Source organism: Apus apus, chromosome 19, assembly GCF_020740795.1.
Source record: "Apus apus isolate bApuApu2 chromosome 19, bApuApu2.pri.cur, whole genome shotgun sequence".
Taxonomy (NCBI): domain Eukaryota; kingdom Metazoa; phylum Chordata; class Aves; order Apodiformes; family Apodidae; genus Apus; species Apus apus.
The window spans coordinates 2,947,163-2,966,864 of NC_067300.1; the positions used below are offsets into that span (position 1 = coordinate 2,947,163).

Sequence of the window (19,702 nt, forward strand, 5' to 3'; positions counted from 1 at the left end):
TTGGAAAAGTCTGGACCTCAGATTTTGGATTTTCAGAAAGTGCAGGTGTTGGAGGTGTAGTCAGTCATACACCAGTGTGGTCTGGTGTCACACAAGGTGCAGCCAAACAGGCTGGACTGGATTCAAGGAAAATGTATCGTAATGAGCTTTGCTGTTCACTATTTTAATAGTGCTGATCACTGTTTTAATATTTGTTTTAAGAAGGTCTGAAAACTCCAGGTGAGAACAGAGGCTGAGCACTGTGCACATCCAAAGTCTCTGCTCCAAGGAGCTTAATATTTAAATAGAAAAGGTGGATAAATAGTGAAAAGGAAGACACTTGGAAGTAAATTGCATAAAGTCCCTAGCAGAATGCAGCACAGAAATATCCTCCAAGTCCCAAATCTCCTATGTCCTGTCCCAGAGTTTCATCTACCAGCCTGAGAGTCAACAATTGCTTCATCATTGCTTTCGTACAATCTACCCACAAACCCACTCCAGAGTTGTGGTTGCATTCTCCACTTGTTAAGAAAGCCTTAATTACAAGCTTTGACTCTTAGGTTTTTTTTGAAAGGCCAAGTTAAAATACTGCTCCAGAAAATTCAGTTAAAAATAATTCCCCCTCCTCTGAGCACAGGCACCTTGCCAGCAGTCCCTTAGGCAAAAAGTCTTGATATTGCATGTTCTTCCCATCATCTGGTTATGGTTTGATGTGTGTTTACATAATATGGTTTTGAGGAACCGTTGGCTGATCTGTGGGTTATTTGCTGGATCCCACAACAATTCTACCCTGAGCCAAACCAGAGGGACCTGTCAGGTGCAGGTCTCACAGTGTTTTAGCTTTTGTTTTGGGACTCTCACAAAGTTCCTTGTTTACCCTAGTGATGAGGTAAGATGGGAAATTTAACCCCAGGTGCTGCCTAGTAAAAGCAGGTGATTTGTTCAGAGAAAGGCAGGTCTGGGCAGCAGCAGCAAGTCAGGGAGCTGCTCACATGTCATCACTGTACCTCAAGACCCCCAGAACATTTTCATTGGGAAGAGAAATTTCATTCAAGAATTTAGGATAATTCAGTGTCACTGATACTCGGTCCTTCACATTCAGATACGTCAAATGGAGCTGGAACAAGGTCTTAAAAGTCTTTTCTTGGCACGTTTCTGATGCGCACCATGTGGATAATGTTTGCCTGTTGACATTGTCATTCACGAGGAACTCTATTTTGAGGTCAGTGGGACTGTTGGAAGAGTTGGGAAAATGGAAGTTCAAGTGGCAGTAGATCAAGTAGATGCCTCGTTTCTGTATCACCAGCTCTTCACTCTTGCACTGGATCTCTTCACAAAGACCCTTCTCAAACAAGCTCAGTTTTGAGCTCTTGACTGGTTTGGACACTAGAAAAGAAAACAAACAATTTGCAGATGAGCTGCTGAGCTCTCGTGACCCGAATCCAGCCTTATGTGACTTGCAGCAGTGTCATTCCTGGTAAATGGAAATACCTGCTCAGTCCTTTTCCTGCAGGAAGCTCCAAGAAAAGGTCTTGGCCAGATGGCTGGGATCTTATATGTGGAAGTGGCGTGTTAAAAAGTCCCAAGGGCTGTGTAAGCCCTTGGGAAAGCCAAGGGAGGGAGATGCAGTGAAAATTACTTTCTGCCATGATGAAAGGGAAGTAACAGGGAGGTAGATTCATGTGTTTGTGTGCAGAAGGTATCTAATTTTTGGTATGAAAAAAAAAAAGGTGCATGTGACCAGATGGGGCTTTACCAAACACACCCACGTTTCAGGAAATCTAAGGATTTATTTTTCTTTTCCTACGAAACAGCCACTCACATAAAAAGTCACTAAACTCTGTTTGAATAGCAGGAAGAGCCTGCTCTCCAGCCAGCTCTGCACTCCCCCTTTGCCAGCTCTTGCTCCCTGCTGAGTTCCCACTGACCTCTCATGTAGGCAGCAGCATTCCTGGTAGGCAATTTCCGTAGGATACTTAAATAGTCTTCTGAGGTGTTTCCTGGAGAAAACAAGAGATTAAGTAAGCACTCCTGATTTCATTGTACTGTAAAATGCTATCAGCATTGAGGTCCTCATGTGTTTGCTACAAGCACTGTACGGACAAACTCCACAGCAGCAGCTCCAAAGGGACAAGCAGCAGCTGGAATAGCACATAGGAAGGATGAATCCCACTGCTTGGCTGATAATATCTGGTTTGCAGAGGGAGTTCATGGCAGCATAACTCACCTGGTCCATTCATTACCATCTAAAGCTCTGGTAGATTGCAGCTATCAGTCCTAAAAACTGTATTTCTTATTCTCCTTATGAAGAGAAAGGAAGTGCACTAAGCTGAGCTTATTTCATAGAACCCTAGAGTCACGGAATGTGTGGAATGGACCTTGAAAAGTCACCAGGTCCAGCCTCCCTGCAGCCAGCAGGGATCTGTTTAACTTGGTCAGGTCGCTCAGAGCCCCATCAAGCCTGACCTTGAATGTCTCCAGGAACAGTTGCCTCTCTGGGCAACCTGTTCCAGTTTGTGAGGTGCAATCACAGAAGGAAGCTCTGAAATGTTGAGCTGGAGCCTGTTTCTGAAGACGGCTCTGGGGGTGCGTTTGGAGCCTTGCTCTGCTCTTTTCACAGTTCAAATGCGGATGCAGCCCGGGCTTCAGGTGAGGTTTTGGTGGTTCTGTCCCGAGCTCTGCTGTTCCTGCGGGCATCTCTTCCTCCAGCCGGGACACGGGCAGGGGGACACGGCCCAAGGCCAACCGCGTGTCACGGGAACGTCCCCAGAACCCAAAGGGCCCGTGCGGGGAAGGGCAGGGGCTGTCCCGCTGCGGGCGCCCGGAGGGACAGCTCGGGCTCAGCGCCGGGGGAGGGACGGGGCAGCGGGGCCCGCGGGGCCGCGGGGGAGGGACGGGGCTGTTCGGTCCCACGGCCCGGGGGAGCGGCTCCCTCCCACGGCTGCACCCGGGACTGCGGGCGGCTCCGCCGGCACCGCCTGCCGGGACCGCATCCCCAGCCCTGCATCCCCAGACAGCCTCCCGGGACCGCATCCCGGGACAGCATCCCCAGCCCTGCATCCCCAGCCCTGCATCCCGGGACCGCATCCCCAGCCCTGCATCCCGGGACAGCATCCCCAGCCCTGCATCCCGGGACTGTATCCCCAGCCCTGCATCCCCAGCCCTGCATCCCGGGACTGTATCCCCAGCCCTGCATCCCGGGACCGCATCCCGGGACTGCATCCCCAGCCTTGCATCCCCAGACAGCATCCCCAGCCCTGCATCCCGGGACCGCATCCCCAGCCTGCATCCCGGGACAGCATCCCCAGCCCTGCATCCCGGGACTGTATCCCCAGCCCTGCATCCCGGGACCGCATCCCGGGACTGCATCCCTAGCCCTGCATCCCCAGACTGCATCCCAGCCCTGCATCCCGGGACTGTATCCCCAGCCCTGCATCCCAGCAGCCCATCCCAATGTCCCATCTCCTGCATCCTGGCACCCCTGCCCCATGTCCCATCTCCTGCATCCTGGCACTGCAGCCTGATATCCCAACTCCCTTGCACTGCACCACTTTCCCTGGCATTTCACCTCTTTCCAGCCACATTCCACCTTCCCATCTGTTCTGTGTAAGCTTTTCCTCCTGTGACCTTTTTCAGTGAAAGGCAGTGATTATTCCTCCTTTCTTTTGTGGTTATATAGAATCATACAATCATGGAATGGTTTGAGTTGGAAAGGACTTATAGTTCCAGCTCCCCTCTCCCAGGGCACACAAATCACCCAAGTTTTCCTGTGATTAGGTTTATAAAATTCGTGTAAGAGTCACCCATCCTAAAAGGGTCTCTGAAGGACCAGTTAACAAACAAAACTAAGCTCTACTGAATCTTGACCCTAGTCCATGTCATCAGCTGACATATTGCTTATTTCTTACATGATCAAGAAGGTGCCTATGAAATGCCAAGTGAGGATCTTAAGTTTCATAGGATTCCCTGATTTCTACTTGGTCAGGGAGAAGCTGGTCCCACACCCAAGTTCCCCTGCTTGGTGATTTGTAACATAGCACCCTTTGAATTCACTGTTGGAGAAGGAGGCTGAGGATATCTTGAAAGGACTGCAGCCTGTCTCTGATTTCAGTAGGTGATGCACTTTGGAGGGAGGCAGGTGTTCACTGCCCTCCAGGAGTGACTAAATCATATATCAAAGTCCCTTGGCTGGGCTGGAAATCCCCAAAGAAAAACCAAAGCTCACTTTCCTGATATTAGTCATGCCAATAGTGCTGCAGTGAGTGAACAGACACTACAGTGATGTGGAGATATGGCAAAGGATGGGAGAAGATCCCTCTGGCCTTTGTTTCAAGCTAAAGCTGTTACGGTGGTACCAACAGTCTGGCAACACAGTCAGAGCCCTCAGCCCACTCCCCTTCCAGGTGTCCTGCAAGATGAGAGTCCAGAGGGAGCCAGAAAGATGATCCCAAAGCTGGAGCAGCTCTGCTCTGGAGCCAGGCTGGGAGAGTTGGGATGTTCAGCCTGGAGAAGAGAAGGCTCCAGGGAGACCTTAGAGCACCTTCCAGTGCCTGAAGGGGCTCCAGGAAAGCTGGGGAGGGGCTTGGGACAAGGGTTTGTACTGAGAAGACAGGGGGGGAATGGTTTTAAACTGAGAGAGGGGAGATTTAGGTGAGACATGAGGAGGAAATTCTTTGCTGACAGGGTGGTGAGACCCTGGCCCAGGTTGGCCAGGGAAGCTGTGGCTGCCCCATCCCTGGCAGTGTTGAAGGGCAGGTTGGATGGGGCTTGGAGCAGCCTGGGCTGGTGGGAGGTGTCCCTGCCCATGCAGGGGGGTTAGAACTGGATGATCCTTAGGGTGCTTTCCAACCCAAACCATTCTATGATTCTCTGCTTTTTAGAGAAATTCGTTGGCATTTAGTGAGTTTATTCATAAAGCAGAAAATCCCCTGCTGCCCAGGCAGCCTGTGGAAGCTGCAGCCCTGCAGCATCTGCTCATTTATTGATGTCAGCAAGTTTTGTGTGTGTTTAAGTCATTTATTGGGTGACATCAGCTGTGCTTCTGAGAAGGCAATTTATGGAAAAAAAAATGTTTTATAGAGATGTTTCCGGTTCTCACTCTGCTGAGGCAGCTTGTATCTGTTTTCTAGTCTTATTTCTCAGATTAATTATTTTATCTGAAACATTTCAGCACATGCCAGGAGAGATGGAAGTAGCCACAGTTTCAGGACTGATTGATGAATGTGTTCAATCACATCACCTAATTGGCTTTCCATACCAACAGTGTGAATCTGAAGTGATCCCTCAGAAGTCAATAGGGTTATATGAGCTTAAACATACTGTGAGGAGATGGAAAATCAAAGGTACTTCTGGGCCTACGGATCAAGGAGACCACACTGGTTTCATGGTCCACTGTGCTGTATGGACACTGTGGGTCAGGCTGCTTGGGAAGCCTGCTGATAAGGGAGGAGTCTTAGTAGGAAACCGTTTAGGCTATTTTTGTCCTAAAGAAGCTGTCAGGAGATAATTCACTTTTGCCTTCCTGACTCCTTTCACCATAGGATGAATATTCAGAGGGCACAGCCCTGAGGAAAAAGGCCAGACTCTTGCCATGAGCAGCTTTTCCCACCCAGCCAAAGGGGATGTGCCACAGGACAACAACATGGGACTGGAGGGAGCTGTGGCCTCACTGACATCCCTATGATTCTCACCTGCAAACTGGAAACCAAATCTCATCACAGCCCAGCAGAGGCTGTGTGCTGTCTGGAGGAACCCAAGGGCTGTGGGAGATGTGGATGCACAGGCTGCTGCCAGCCAGGACTAAGGAGATGTGACTGCCTGGGGAACTCTCTTTGCTGGCTGCCTCAGTTTCCCCACCTCTGAGATGGGAGCATAGAGAAAGGGCAGTGAAACCAAGAGCTGAAAGTGGCACCCAGATATTGAAAGCCTCTCAGAGGGTTGGGGTTTTTTTGAGGCTTGACCTAGTACCAGGCACCTGGTACAGTGATGGTGCTTTGCAGTGTGCACAGCTGGAGGCTGAGGGTGGACAGGCACAAGAGCAGGTGAAAAGCCTGAATTTTTCTTAGGAGGTGAAGGAGTGTGGGCAGGCAACAAACAGCTTTCAATTCTTCCGTATCCCCCCACCAATTTAAGAGCTTACAAGATGAGGCAAGGTGACTCCACCTGTCTCTGTCTGCGTGCTAGAGTTAGCAGAACTTGCCCAATTCTCTTTCTCAGCAGCTGCCCTCTGAAGCCCCTGTATCTGTTGTTAATTCTTTCCTTCCACTGAAGTGTCCTGCAAAAACTTTCTGGCTGGCACTGGTAGACTGTCCCAACCAAATGATGCTGTGACAAGTGCCAGCTGGGTGATGTCCTCTCTTGGGCACAGTGGCAGAGCTGGACTCTGCTTGTGGCTGTGCCTGTCACAGATGCAGCGAGTGCTGTTGGTCCTCAAGAGCCCAAGAACTGTCACTCTGGTCCATACATTGAAAGAGGCTGAACTCAGCAGCTAATGTCACCTCCTTCCAAACCCACCAATTTTTGAAGCATCCCTTTCTTTCTTTAGCAAGAACCTCGTATGAACTCACCACTGCACCCCTGGCTTCTCAATAGAGCTTAAGGCCAAAACTGTTGAAGTCTAACCTGCTTGTCAGGATCACAGAATCATCAGGGTTGGAAAGGACCTCTAAGACCATGAAGACCAACCATCAACACAAAGAAGCAAAACCCACAGCCTCAGCCACTGGATTATGCCAGTTTAGGTCACACAATTTCATCAATTTTTCTACTCATCTCAGTCACTATCCCTGGAGGAATTAGCAAGCCATGTAGATGTGGTGCTGAGGGACATGGTTCACTGGTGGCCTTGGCAGTGCTGGGTTAACAGTTGGACTTGACTATCTGAAAGGTCTTTTCCAAACAAAATGACTTGATAATCCCACGATTCTATATACATCTGCTCATCTAGAACTTGCGTTTTATGTGTCGGGGAGGTGCGTGATCTAACACTCAGCATTTTGTAGCAATACCCATCATCTCATTATTAAATAAAGAACCAGCCCCCATTCTGACTAACTAGAATCTGTCTAGCTGCAGTTTCCTCCGGATGCTTGTCTGGGAGGATGCCTGTGCACTCTTTCTAGCATTTGCAAGTCCAGACTTGAAAAATGTTTTGAACTGAGAAGCACAGCTCATCTGCCCCAACCTCCAGAGCAGACAGAACCTTACACAGTTTCATGTCTATGCACACATGCACATACATGTACTGGAGGCAAAAATCTGCATGATCTAAACATGAAATGTCTATTTCTGAGGAATGCACCATCATGGAATTTGTGAGTAACAACCCAGCAATTTTGTCTGAGTTGCACTGGGACAATTCCAGGCTGGAAGAGACCAGACACTGTTGCAGGAGGCCAAACTGCACTCAGAGATACTGCTGCAAGTCTGGACAATCTTGTTTGCTTCACTGCCTTCAGGCTGATTGACTCTAGGGTAGCAAGGATGTGAATATCACCTGTATTATCTCAGTTTCTCAGAGCCAAAGTTTTATTTGGGAACTTATTTCCCATTGAAACTGTGACTGGGGTGCTGGGTTTCCCTTCCTGGTCTGTCCATCAACTGTTAATGGATCTTACTGCCTGACAAAAGTATCTATAAATAGTATGTGTGTAAGTATCTGCCTGCAGGTTTTTCCTTTTATAAATGAGAAAAGAATTTGGTACCGTGTCTTTGCAGTTCAAAATAGCCAGGGAAGCCATCAGTCCAGGATTACAACATTCATGGGGAAATGAGGCTCACAGAAGACAGCAAAGAGATTATGAGGATTGAACTTCCTTAGACATTGCCAAGTCATAAACTGCTCTGTGGCTTAGTATTCCCTCTGAAAAAATGAACCTAACAATAATACCTCCTTGGCCCATACTAATATTATATAATGGTTTAATATTTATGAAATGTGGATGAGTTTCCACAGAGAAACTATTCCAACATTTCACAAACACTTAGTTCATGAGGCACTTATTTCTTTCCCCCTGTTGCTCAGATACTCCAGCGACAGTGACACAGGTTTTGAGGAGGTTGTTATGATTTTTCATGCAATCATTTAATTAGTTGTCGTTGCATCACTCTCAGCTACTGCCTGGGGATCCCTGCAAACCCATCCATTGAGGTTTGACAGCTGAGTCAGGAATGTAGACCATCTGTCCATCTGCTTTAGTGCCCACTGGTGTTTAGCTAATAATAGAACGTGATCTCATTGGACATCTAAATGAAACTGGTTTTTTCCTGCTTTAATATTACAGAATTAATTCAGAGCTGCAGCCGTGTCTGAACCACCAGTCACCTGTATCACTCTGTGGTATCTACTTGAGGGATCCCAGTTGTTCCCACTAGGACAATCCTGCACCCCCCATTTGCATCTCTGAGATACAGGTACTGACACAGGGCTGGAACAAGGCTGAGCACCAAGCTGGCAAGTCACAGAATCACAGAAGGGTTCAGGTTGGAAGTGAACATTACAGGCCATCTAGTGCAACCTCCCTGCAGTGAGCAGGGACATCTTCAACCAGGTCTGTTTGTTCCAAGTCCCATCTAACCCAGCTTTGAACCTTTCCAGGGATGGGGTATCTACCACCTCTCTGGGCAACCTGGGCCAGTGTTTCACCACCCACATTATAAAAAAATTCTTCTTTATTTGAGGTCTAAATCTCCCTCTGCTAGGTTAAAACTGTCACCTCTTGTCCTGTCACTACAGGCCCTGCTAAAAAGTCTGTCCCCATCTTCCTGGTAGGTCCCCTTCAAGTGAAAGTCCACAATAAGGTCTCCCTGGAGCCTCCTCTAAGTCAGCAATGCTCTTTGTTGGTTTGGTTTGTTGTTTTTTCTCACTTGCCCACTTTTACCACTCAGAGTCTCAAAGCCCTGGCATGAACAAGGTGGACACGACATACATCCAAATTACACTTTTAACAGCTGGGCTGCCTGAGAGGCAGACAGGGATCCAAATCTAAATCCACAGCAACTTCAGCCTCTCCACAGTCCCCATCCCCAAAAGCTTCTGTGCTTCTATTTGCTACTGTCCTGTAGCTGCTGGGTGGACCTTGCAGGTGTTGCTGCAGCTCCCTGTGTAGAAGGCAGAGCTCCTGGCTGATCAAGCCTCAGTAAATTATCCACTGGGTTATATTAATCAATTAGCCCTGCTTTATGCATTTTAAGAGAAAAATCACAGGCTGTTGTAAATCACTTCAATGCTACATCACCCTGCCAGGGAGGTGCAACAGAGGCAGATGGGCTGAGAGGGGCAGGCTGAGAGTGCTCACCCCCTGCCCCAGCAGTTCTCAGCAGCTCTTCCTGCCTTGTGGGGTTTCTCTGTCATTGCCTCCTTTGTCTTCCACTAATGGCATCATCTCAGCTTTGGCAGCAGAATCTAGAGCAAGAGGGTGCCTGTAATTGATATTGACCCAAAGACAGGAAGGTTTCTGGCTAAGGAAACTGCAGCTTGTGCATGCCTGGAGGGAGCACATTGCTCCTGCCTGGCTCCTGCCAGTTGGTGATGAGGGGAAAAAGCAATTGGCATAAGTTGCCTGCTATGAAATTTCAAAAAGATAAATATATATTGCAATGTACTTTTGGATTAGTGAGACCTCTTCTTCCTGCCCTGGGAATGCCAGAATTGCTCATGTTTTCCTTTGCAATAATGCTGACCTACAGTCTCAGGGGCTCTGGCTCTGTCCCTCACTGACCTCCACGCCAGCAGCTGTTACTGCCTCTGCCAAACTGGTGGTAAAACTCAGCCATGAAAGCCAGCACAGCTCTGATGACTGCTCTGAGTTTATTCTGGTTTACAGGAGCAGAGGTTCTGCTCTGGGGCTGCATCACCTCCCAAGGGACTTTTCATCATCAACAGGGGGTTTTGGGATGCAAAACTGAAGTCCTGCAGCCCGTTAGGTTTCCAAAGCTCCTTTCTGTGCATCTTTTGGGATGTACTGGAGTAGAGCTGTGATATGATTGTCCAAATACCTTTATCCAAACATACCTGAGGTGCCCAGACCCTGCTTTATTTCTGAGGAACTTCAGGTGCAAAATAAAACACTAGAAGACTTCAGAAGAACTTAGAGTTGGGGAGCTGCTTAGGTTGATAGAGAGGCAGCAAGATGTGCTTAGGATGTCCTAGGGACATTCTAAGGGGAAAAGAAAATCATTCCAGGAATTGTAAAACATAAAAAATGAGCATTAGGCAAATGTGCTTTGCCCAAATGCTGGACTATGTCACCTGTGTGCAAAAACACCACTGCAGGAAAGATGGTTATATGATTAGGACTCTGGACCTTGAACTTTAATTTCCCATTCTGCCATCACTTCTGAACGGGCCCCGTGCTTCATTTTTCCTATCTGTAGAGCAGGAGGGGATGGTATCTCCTTTCCTTCAGGTCTGAGTGTGAACTGTGCATTTGCAAGAAGTCAGACTACTGAGGGGGAAGGGCCATGCAACCAGGGAGGCAATGTCAGTGAGATCAACAGTGCTTCTCCTATTTTACACCAAGGAAAAACAGAATCTCTCTACACTGTCTCTGCTTGTTTAGTTAGAGAGTTTTTCCTATTTGGGGCTCCGTGTGCTCATCCTCTCCCTGTTTTAACTTCTTGCTCTGTGTGTCTTGTTGCTGGTCTCCAGTTGTCCCTTCTAGACCTGCCCCTTCCCTTCTCCTTGGTCCCACAAAGCAGCAGGAGACACAAGACTGCTCCAGGCCAGAGCAGCACAGGAGGAGGTTCAGTTGTTTTGAAATACCTGCCAACATTTTGTTCCCCTGCCTTGCGAAGATGGGGACGTTACCCCCCCATGTGCAAGAACCAGCCCTTAAAAAAGGGCTTAAACATACTGAGATCCACATCCTCTGGAAAAAAGGCTCATTTACAAAGACACCTCAGGGCAGATTCAGATGTACTTGTTATTTCCTCAGCCCTGTGCTGGTTTCCGGAGGTACAGAGCACTTTGAAAGCACTTTTTCTTCATCTTTTGTTTTGTTTTTCTTTTCTTCTCCTGCCTCTTTGGCTTTTCACCAAGAAGAGACTTTATGTGAACTATTAAGATGTGCACAACTGATTTAGTTGTGATCCTGGGCAATATTTGCATGGCAAAGGAGAGAAATCATGTGTATTGGTTAGGTGTCTTACCTGTCCTGATAGGTTTTGCGATGGCCTCCACAGCAGGATCAGCTGTCTGAAAGAGAAGCAAGAGAAGGGATGGATTTTCTGGGAGCAGGGAATATCCATGTGCTTTAAAAACGGATCTTCATAGAATCACAGAATGTTAGGGGTTGGAAGGGACCTCTGGAGATAACGGTGTCAAACCCCCCTGCCAGAGCAGGACCACCTAGGGCAGGTCACACAGAAACACATCCAGATGGGTCTTGAAAATGTCCAGAGAAGGAGACTTCACAACCTCTCTGGGCAGCCTGTCCCAGGGTCCCATCACCCTTACAGTAAAAAAGTTTTCCCTCATGCTGAGGTAAAACTTCCTGTGTTCTAGTTTGCATCCATTGTCCCTACTCCTATCACAGGGCACGACTGAAAAGAGATCTTAAATGTTTCTACTGCATGCCATGAAGGTAACACAGATCCTGATGCTCAGGGAGCCAGCACAAGGCTCCTACAGAGCCTCCCAGGTCCATGAGGGATTGCTGTGGAGCAAACAACTCCTGTGGGATCTCCACACTCATCCAAACAGTCATTCCTCATCACGGCCCTTTTGTGGTTTTTTTTCTGCCATAGAAAATCCACATTTCTGACCCAACCAATGATTCTCTCAGTGGGGTCAGAAATGCATGTGGGTTTTGTTGGGGCTGTTTTGAAAGCACAAACCCTGAAAACCTCACTCTGGGGCTTGCAAAACTTTGAAAGAGCAGGACAGAGTGGGGCAGGACACACTTGGGAGCCAGTGCCTGTCCCTGGAAGCCCATAGCTGGATGGAAAAAAAAGCTGCAGAGCCCCCAGGTCTGAGAGTGACAGTGTTGTCCTGCTTCACCTCTCCTCCTGCTTCTGACAGGGGTGTAAACCCAAGGGTCAGGATGACATGGGAAGCTGTCCTCAATTGGCATGGCCTGAGAACTTCTCAGGAAAAAAGCTCCAAATATGAGATGTGGAAGGCTTCATCCATGTTCTTGCTTTGATTTTATCACACCTCTCTGCCACCCAAACACACAGCCCTGGAGCCTGTGCTTGCCTGTGGTTTACTTCACTCCAGTAAAGTCACTGACAGCTCATAAGAATCCAGCAATGCCCTCAAGGAGCAAAGAACACCTCCCAACAACTGAGGAAAGGTACCAAGAGTAACTCAGTGCTGGAAACTCTGTATCATGTTCCTTCAATCACACACATCTGACAGTCCCACAGTGATTTCAGTATCAGGGCGTGGGTTTTGCTCAGGTTAGTCTAAACCAGCTCTTCTTATCTGGATACCAATTATCTGGGATAACTGTGCAGACTGGCCAGGCCTAGCACAAATCACAGGATCACAGAGTTTCTGGAGTTGGAAGGGACCCATAAGAATCATGAAGTCCAACTCCTTGCTCCTCACAGGACAACTTCAATTAAATTATATATGACTAAGAGTGTTACCCAGGTACTCCTTGGACTCTGACAGACTTAGTGCCACAACCACTTCCCTGGGGAGCCTGTTCCAGGGACTGACCAGGATGACCAAGAAGAAGGAAGTTGGGAACCTAGTACCAGCTTTAGCAGAACATTTACTATCTCCTTGGAGAAAAAAGGCACATGCATGTGGTGGGAGAAACTTCATCCATAGTGGTCTTGAAACATAAGCACTTTGTTTCCATGTGCAAACAGGATTACATGTGTTGTGGGGAGAAGGAAGATGGACAGTGAGAGAAGTTGTTTCCTGTCTGTTTATAGTATTTATTGTTCTTAAACGTTTAAAAATACTTTTAATTAGATTCTGGCCTATCATGACCATGTGTTCAACCATGGCTGAAGTGCAGAGCTTCATCTGCTCCTGGCAAAGCAATGTTACCCTTTGACCTAACACCAAAATGCCAAGGATGGCAGATGTGCCTCATAATTTGGGTATCTGTAATGGATGGTTTGTTCATTTTCTCTCCCTACACCTGTGTAAGACAGAGGAGAAGTTTTCTGTCGAGACAGTATTTCTCCAGCCAGTTTTCCTAAGCTGTGCAGGAAGGCTGCTGAGTTAGGAGAAGAATGAGAACATGGAGCTGTAGGTTTAAAAAAACAGGCTTTTCTAAGCTTTTTGTTCCCCCACATGACACCCTCCTTTGCAAACTCTCATGGATCCTGTGCACACCTATCATCAAATGTGGGACTGTGAAAAGACTGAAAACACACCCAAGGACCATCTGCCAGAGCTTCTCAGCTCCTGTCTTGAACCCTCGCCCTGGGCTGTCCCTCTCACACACACTCAGGGCTCAGAGAAGAGTTACTTTTCCATGCAATGGTTGAGCATTTCTGCCCTCTGCAGAGAATTCCAGGCATTTAAGGGGATGCTCTGTCCCAAGCCAGATAGCACTAAATGAAATCAGGCAGCAGATCCATTGCTGCCTGTAGGGAAGTGTTTGATAAAGTGATGGACACATGATCATCAGTGGGGTGGTCACCTTGCAGCCCTCCCTTGGAGATTGTGTGCTGGACAAGACTTAGGACTCACAGCTTGCTTTGGAGTCAGAAACAAAATTAAAATGTCCTGATGTGTTGTGTTCTCACCTGGGAAGCCTCCAAGTGGGTGAGAACAACAGATACTAATGTCATTTATTCTAGTCACAATCCTAGATATTCAAATAAAACTTCATATCTTGCTTTGAAATATTACTGGCATTACTTCTGTCTTTCCTAACAGCATAAAACCTTGCATGTGATGCTGTAAGTTGGGATGCAGAGCAGCACACAGTAGGAGCCCAAAGAGATTAAATTCTGCAGTGCCAGCTCAGGAAGAATTCATGACAATGAATTTCACCCTGTCTGGAGTGAGCTGGGTGCTGATGGTGAAGGATCTCAGTGCTTACTCAGCAAGTAGAATAATTTGAGTTTGCTTCATTAAAGAGAACGAAAATCAGGTGCCAGTGGAAACAAGCTCTTTCTTCTTTCCCTTAATCATTTTGCAAGAAAATTTCCCAAGCTGAGAGAGATGGGTGTTGCCAGAGAGTCATCCTAACGTCCTGTGTCAGAACCGTCACTATTCATTTACCTGGATGTCTCTCAAGTGTGTGTCCACCTCTAGAAGGCCCAAGAAAACACACCCTGAAGCCAAAGTCCCCACGAAGTTGGCTTGGGGTGCTGACAAGTCAATGGATTGGGTGGGGTTTTTTGTTTGTTTTTGGTTTAGTTTGCTTTGGCTTTTTTCTTCTCGTGCTTCCCAGGGTTGTCCAGCAGAGGGGGCCAACAGGCCCAGCATGGGGAGCCCTGGCAAGATGACTCTGAAGGAGCCAAATCCCCAAAGAGATGAAGGTGCTGCAGGAACCCTTCTAGGTCACGCGGTTCCACTGCTGAAGGGCTTTGACACTTACTGCCCGAGCAGCCTGGAAGACTAAATCAGCAAATCTAAATAACTGCACCAACTTTTAGCATTTACCATACTGGGGCCTTAATGGTGCTGAGATTTGCCCAGGCAGCCTGGAGGTTAAAAATATGAAGTCTACAAAATCCAGAGCAGTGATGGACTGTCCTAGATTCCAGACTTTGGACATTAACCCAGAATTTGTTGGTAGAGGCAGGTGGCCTGTGTGTCTGACACAGCAGGTCTTGCAGTGCAATATAGGAATTGCTAGGGTCTGTGTGTCTTGAAATTACATTTCTCTAGTCCTTTCTGTCCCATGTTCTTTCACTGATTTTACATGTACCCCTCTCTCTATATAAATATCCACATAAATGTGGATATATACATGAATCCAGCAGCAGTGAGATGCAGGAGGCAGAAGGATGGAGGCTTTAGCAACCTTATAGCAAGGCCAAGAAGGAAAGTGTAGGCTATGGACCACCATGCAGCAACTATTCCTATTCCAGAGAAAACCAGTTATTTTTGAAGGCTTTAGGCAAGAGGATGGCCTGAAGGAGAGGGTTTCTGCTGCTGCAAGCAGAAGAACTGAACTGTCTTCAGCAGTACACGTAGTTAGTTCCAAAAAATGTAGGTTAGTTCCAAAAAGTGAAACTTCCCACGGCTGACACTGCCGTGCTGTGCTGCCCTTCTTGAAAACAAGGTGTAAAGAAAATGTCTCAGGGTGCTGGAAAATGTGGGGGCTGGGTGTCATGTGTATTAGAAGTGCTGTTAGATTCAGAGAAGCAGCTCTGGGCTCATGGTTGCTTTTTTTGATTTGGTCTTTCATGTTGGGTTTCCTTTGTTCAGAGCACCAACCTTCAGGGTGATGTGAGTGCCCTGTTTCTAAACATTGTGATTGTTCTCTTTCCAACGCATCTTCCTTTAACTAAGCAAGTGTAAATTAATCAAAAGGAAGACAAATAACCAGCTTCCATGCTGGGTAGGGGACTGTGTTATCTGCTTGCCACCAGAAGCCTCCTCTTAATGCAGTGGTTCCCAAGGTGTGGGTCACAATTGTTCCTGAGGCCCTGTAACACTCATCTGGACAGAGGAAGATAAGTTTTATCTCAGCTCAGTATAGAAAGGGCATGAAGTTGGCACCCTTGCCCCTGTGATCAAGGATCCCTCACATAAACCAGCTGACAACACCTGGAGAGAAAACCAGATCACCCCAAGAGGCCAATCACACAAAATGTTGGTTCTCTCTTGAGAAATTACAAAGCAAATAGTTAAGCCAACTGATGCTGCCGAGGACTCAGTAGCCACAGGGCACCGAGTACAAGAACACCCCAGACTCCCAGTCCTGAAGCTGCTGAAGTTACTACTACAAGATACACAGACCATCCACAGCTGTAGTTACCAAAGGAGTTTGTCCCTAGCCTTGTGCTGGCAATGTGATCACGAGCTAAGGTGGTTTTGGAGCAAGCCCTGAAGCTCCTTGAGGAACCTGTCTCACAGAATCTACATTTGTTCCCTGGTTTGGAAATTCAAGACCTGTCAGAGATGGGGAATTACTACCTGCTTCTGAACAGAGGGTCTTTTGGGTCCCTGAGAATAAGAACAGGAGTTATGCTTTTGCTGCCAAATTTCTCTCACAGCATAAAATTGCTATTTGATTTTATTTGTTTCTTACACACCTCAGCTTGCTACTTTCTCCTTCAGCCAAGCTCGTTTCCAAAGCAGCTGCAATAATGTCATTACTCTTCTAAATGAAAACCTTGACTCTTTCTGTAATATCATTCCTCTGGCAACTGATGTAGCTGTGTTTCTCCTGATGGAGAGGTAATTTAATGCTTGCTTTCATAATAAGTAAAAATGGAAGTCTCATTATATAGGAAAGCTGTGGCAATTCTGTAATTACTCAGGCTGTTGTTTTAAAGATCTCTCTTAATGTCCCGCTATTTATCACTTGAAAGCCCCCATGTCTAATTCTAACTGTGCCCAAGCTGTTTCTCTTTTGGAAGAAAGCTGTTTTCAGGTAAATTACTCCTCTCTGGTACCACTTGAAGAAGTATCAATCAAGCCTTCATGGTTTAATTTCGGGGTAATGTGCATACACAGATACACAAATTGCACAGGGTAAATTTAGTAAGAGAAAATGCTGAGCTGAAAGATCATATTTTGTTTCCCATGGCCAACTTCCTCCAGCAGCCACATGCTCGTGCTTTCATCCTATAAAGAGCAGTGGAGGTACTTCAGCATTCAGATAGTTGTGATAAGATTTCAAAGACTATAGAGCTTCTAACCTGTCATTCTACCTGAGTGAGGTTTATGGTAATTTCCCTGGTAAGATCAGAAAAACTTTTTTTTAATATTCACAACCACCTGGTCCTCTGCCAGGGCTTTCATTGTCTCACTGCTCCCCATTCCACCCCAGATCCACTGGAGAGCAGCCCTCTTCATTGTGAGAAGAAAAACACGTCACTAGGCAGAGGGAACTGGTTTTGTCAGAGCTTGCCTTGCTTATATCCTTCACTTATCCTATCTATAACTCTCCTTCTGCATTAAAAATCCTACCCTAGAACAGGACTGACAAACAAGAGGGGCAGTGAGCTGCTTTGCCTCCACCTGCTGCTCTGGGTAGTTCAAGGGAGCTCTGCTTGCCCTCGCCACGGGGCATCCCACCAGGCAGCACAGAGAGGTTTTGTGTTAGCTCCATCACCCACATTCAGCAGTATTCAGTAATATTCAGATGGTGGTTGCCCTCTGAAGAGGTGACAGGAGACAGAAATGAAACCAGGTAGCAGACACTGAGACACTGATGGATCTGCTCCCCACCTCTCCTCATAACTAGGCAGGACAGAGGGTGGCTTGGCTTGCATCTTGGATTATGAACTTTCCACTTCCATTTACTTTGATTTTCTATGATTTTATAACTCTATGATTTACCAAGTAGAAATTGCATGCTAAATATTAATGCTGCCTTTCTTTTCCTGAAAGTTCTTTTCTCTCCATCTTTGTTTGATCTTTCTTTCCCCTAATTCATTTTTGTGAGCTTAGAACAGAAGGCAGTGACTGATTTGATTTTCTGGCCACAGGATCATTTTTAGAAAGCAGGAGGTTAAAAAGAAAAGGAAAAAAAAAATAAAAAAGGAAGAAAAAGGTAATGAATAAAGTAAGAAGTTTCTTACCATCCTCTGAATGACTAAGACCATGATGGTGGCCAAAGCAAAGACGAGCAAGGCAATGAGGGTGGTGATGATGAAGAGCAAACATGTTTTGTTAGTGGCTCCAAACCTCCCTGAAACGGTGTCTTCATTCTCCTTCATGGTTGAGTCATGAGAGTCCTTGACCTGAGAAAGTGTTTGCTCTTGTGCTGAGCACATTCTTATATAGGTCTCAGGGTACTGCTCTGTATCTCTCCTCGATCAGGTTTGAGTTGCAGCCCATCTCTGTTCCTGGCAGGATTTTCCCCCTTCATCCTGGATCATGTGATCTGGAAAAAAATCTTCATCACTTGTGATACAAAGAAAGAGGGACCTGGGGGCGTGAAGCAGGACGCAGCTGTGAAGAGGGGAAGGAGCTTCATGATCTTGCTCAGGGATGTCATTGCCACGACAGTCTTGTCTGGCGCATCGGAGGTTTCTGATGTCAGAAGGTGAACAGTTACCAAGATCAGTTGTACCCCCCCCCCCCCGCCTTTCTGTCACACAGAGAGCTATGCAAATTGTGTTTCATTTTATACTCAGTGCAGCTATAGTTGGGTACAGCACAACACCCCAGAGCTCTGCCTTCCTGTTGCACACAGTGACTTCTCCTTTCCTCGCTGCTGGTGGCATCCCAGAGCTGCCATCTCCAGAGATCTGCCCTCAGAAGTGACTTGAGTTTGGTGACTGTTGCTCTTGCCTGTGAAGGTCTGGAGATGCTGGGTGAGATTTTCTGTGAAGTGTTTCATAGAAATGTGTCAGGAAGATGACTTTGAAGCAGGATGCAGGCTCTAGGCAGAGACATAGAAAGTGGTCACACCAAAGAGCTGAAAGCATGAGGTTAAATGTGCCTACTGAGATTGTCTGTGTTCACCTTCCTGCCCTATTTGCAGCTCATGATGCTCACTTCTGTCCTGTCCACAAAGCTCTCCTCTGTCCTATCCTGGGACAATCACCCAGCCATGCACTGGCCTTCTCACAGAACTCACATGAGATTTCTGTAAGTGGAAACATTTGTACATCATTCCAGAGTGGAAGGACCAGGCATTCCTCACCCTGCTTTTTTTAATGTGAGATGACTCCTTGCTTTCCTCTCTTCCTTGCTTTGCCAGTCCAACTCAAAATACACTTGGGTATTTCTGAAAATGTTCGCAGTAGATGTGTGTCCTCTTTTGAGTCACATCTATGCAAGCCTGTTAACTCATGTAACCCAGCCAAAATGCCAGGAGTGGTATTTCTTTCTGCTGTTTCCAGTTTGTTAATGCAAAGACCTCAGAGGGGCCAAATAGGATCTTGCCAGTGGTCCATCTAGATCAACATCTTGCCTTCAGTAGGGACCAACAAGAGAGGCCTTAGGAAGAAATGTTCTTGGGGTGCTGTGTCTGTATAGCCTGGTTTGTAGGTGGTGATGCCCTTTCAAACCTCTCTTTGGTGCAATGCTCTGCTACCCTTTATTGCCTAGCAGTGTCCCTCTCCAAACCCTATCACACTATCTCAGAAAAACAGAGTCGTTGGGGTTGGAAGGGACCTCTGGAGATCATCTAGTCCAACCCCCCCTGCTAGAGCAGGATCCCCAAGAGCAGATCACACAGGAACACATCCAGGTGGGTCTGGAATGTCTCCAGGGATGGAGACTCCACAGCCTCCCTGGGCAGCCTGTCCCAGGGCTCTGTTACCCTCAGAGTAAAGGAGTATTTTCTTATATTTAGTTTAAACCTCTTGTGACCATTGCCTCTTGTCCTGTCACTGGACACCACTAGAAGAGCCTGGCCCCATCCTCCTGACACTCCCTGTAGATATTTATAAGCATTGATGTGATCCCATCTCTTTCAGCCTTCTCTTCTCTAAGCTGAACAGCCCCAGATCTCTCAGCCTTTCCTCCTATGGTAGATGTTCCAGTCCCTTAATCATCTCAGTGGCCTGTGCTGGACTCTCCAGTAGTTCCCTGTCCTTCCTGAAGTGGGGAGCCCAGAACTGCACACAGTGCTCCAGGTGAGGTCTCACCAGGGTAGAGTACAGTGGGAGGAGAACTTCCCTT

At 47.2% G+C, this 19,702-nt stretch overlaps 1 protein-coding gene across 1 annotated transcript; it reads right to left on the minus strand.

Moving 5' to 3' along the window:
- Positions 1 to 967: 967 nt before the first annotated feature.
- TNFSF8 (TNF superfamily member 8) lies at positions 968 to 17,844 on the minus strand. The gene is made up of 4 exons (XM_051636856.1): positions 17,650 to 17,844; positions 11,128 to 11,173; positions 1,908 to 1,979; positions 968 to 1,365 (listed from the first exon to the last, which is right to left on the minus strand). Exons 1-4 carry the CDS (start codon positions 17,842 to 17,844, stop codon positions 968 to 970), a joined length of 711 nt encoding a protein of 236 aa, XP_051492816.1.
- Between the last annotated feature and the right edge of the window lie 1,858 nt (positions 17,845 to 19,702).

Coding starts and splice junctions, on each gene's coding strand:
- TNFSF8 (XM_051636856.1), bottom strand. CDS start 17,844: ATGTGCTCAGCACAAGAGCAAACACTTTCTCAGGTCAAGGACTCTCAT. Junction 11,174..17,649: donor TCTTAGTCATTCAGAGGATG/GTAAGAAACTTC, acceptor CTTCTCTTTCAG/ACAGCTGATCCTGCTGTGGA. Junction 1,366..1,907: donor TGCTGCTGCCTACATGAGAG/GTCAGTGGGAAC, acceptor TTTCTTTTCTAG/TGTCCAAACCAGTCAAGAGC.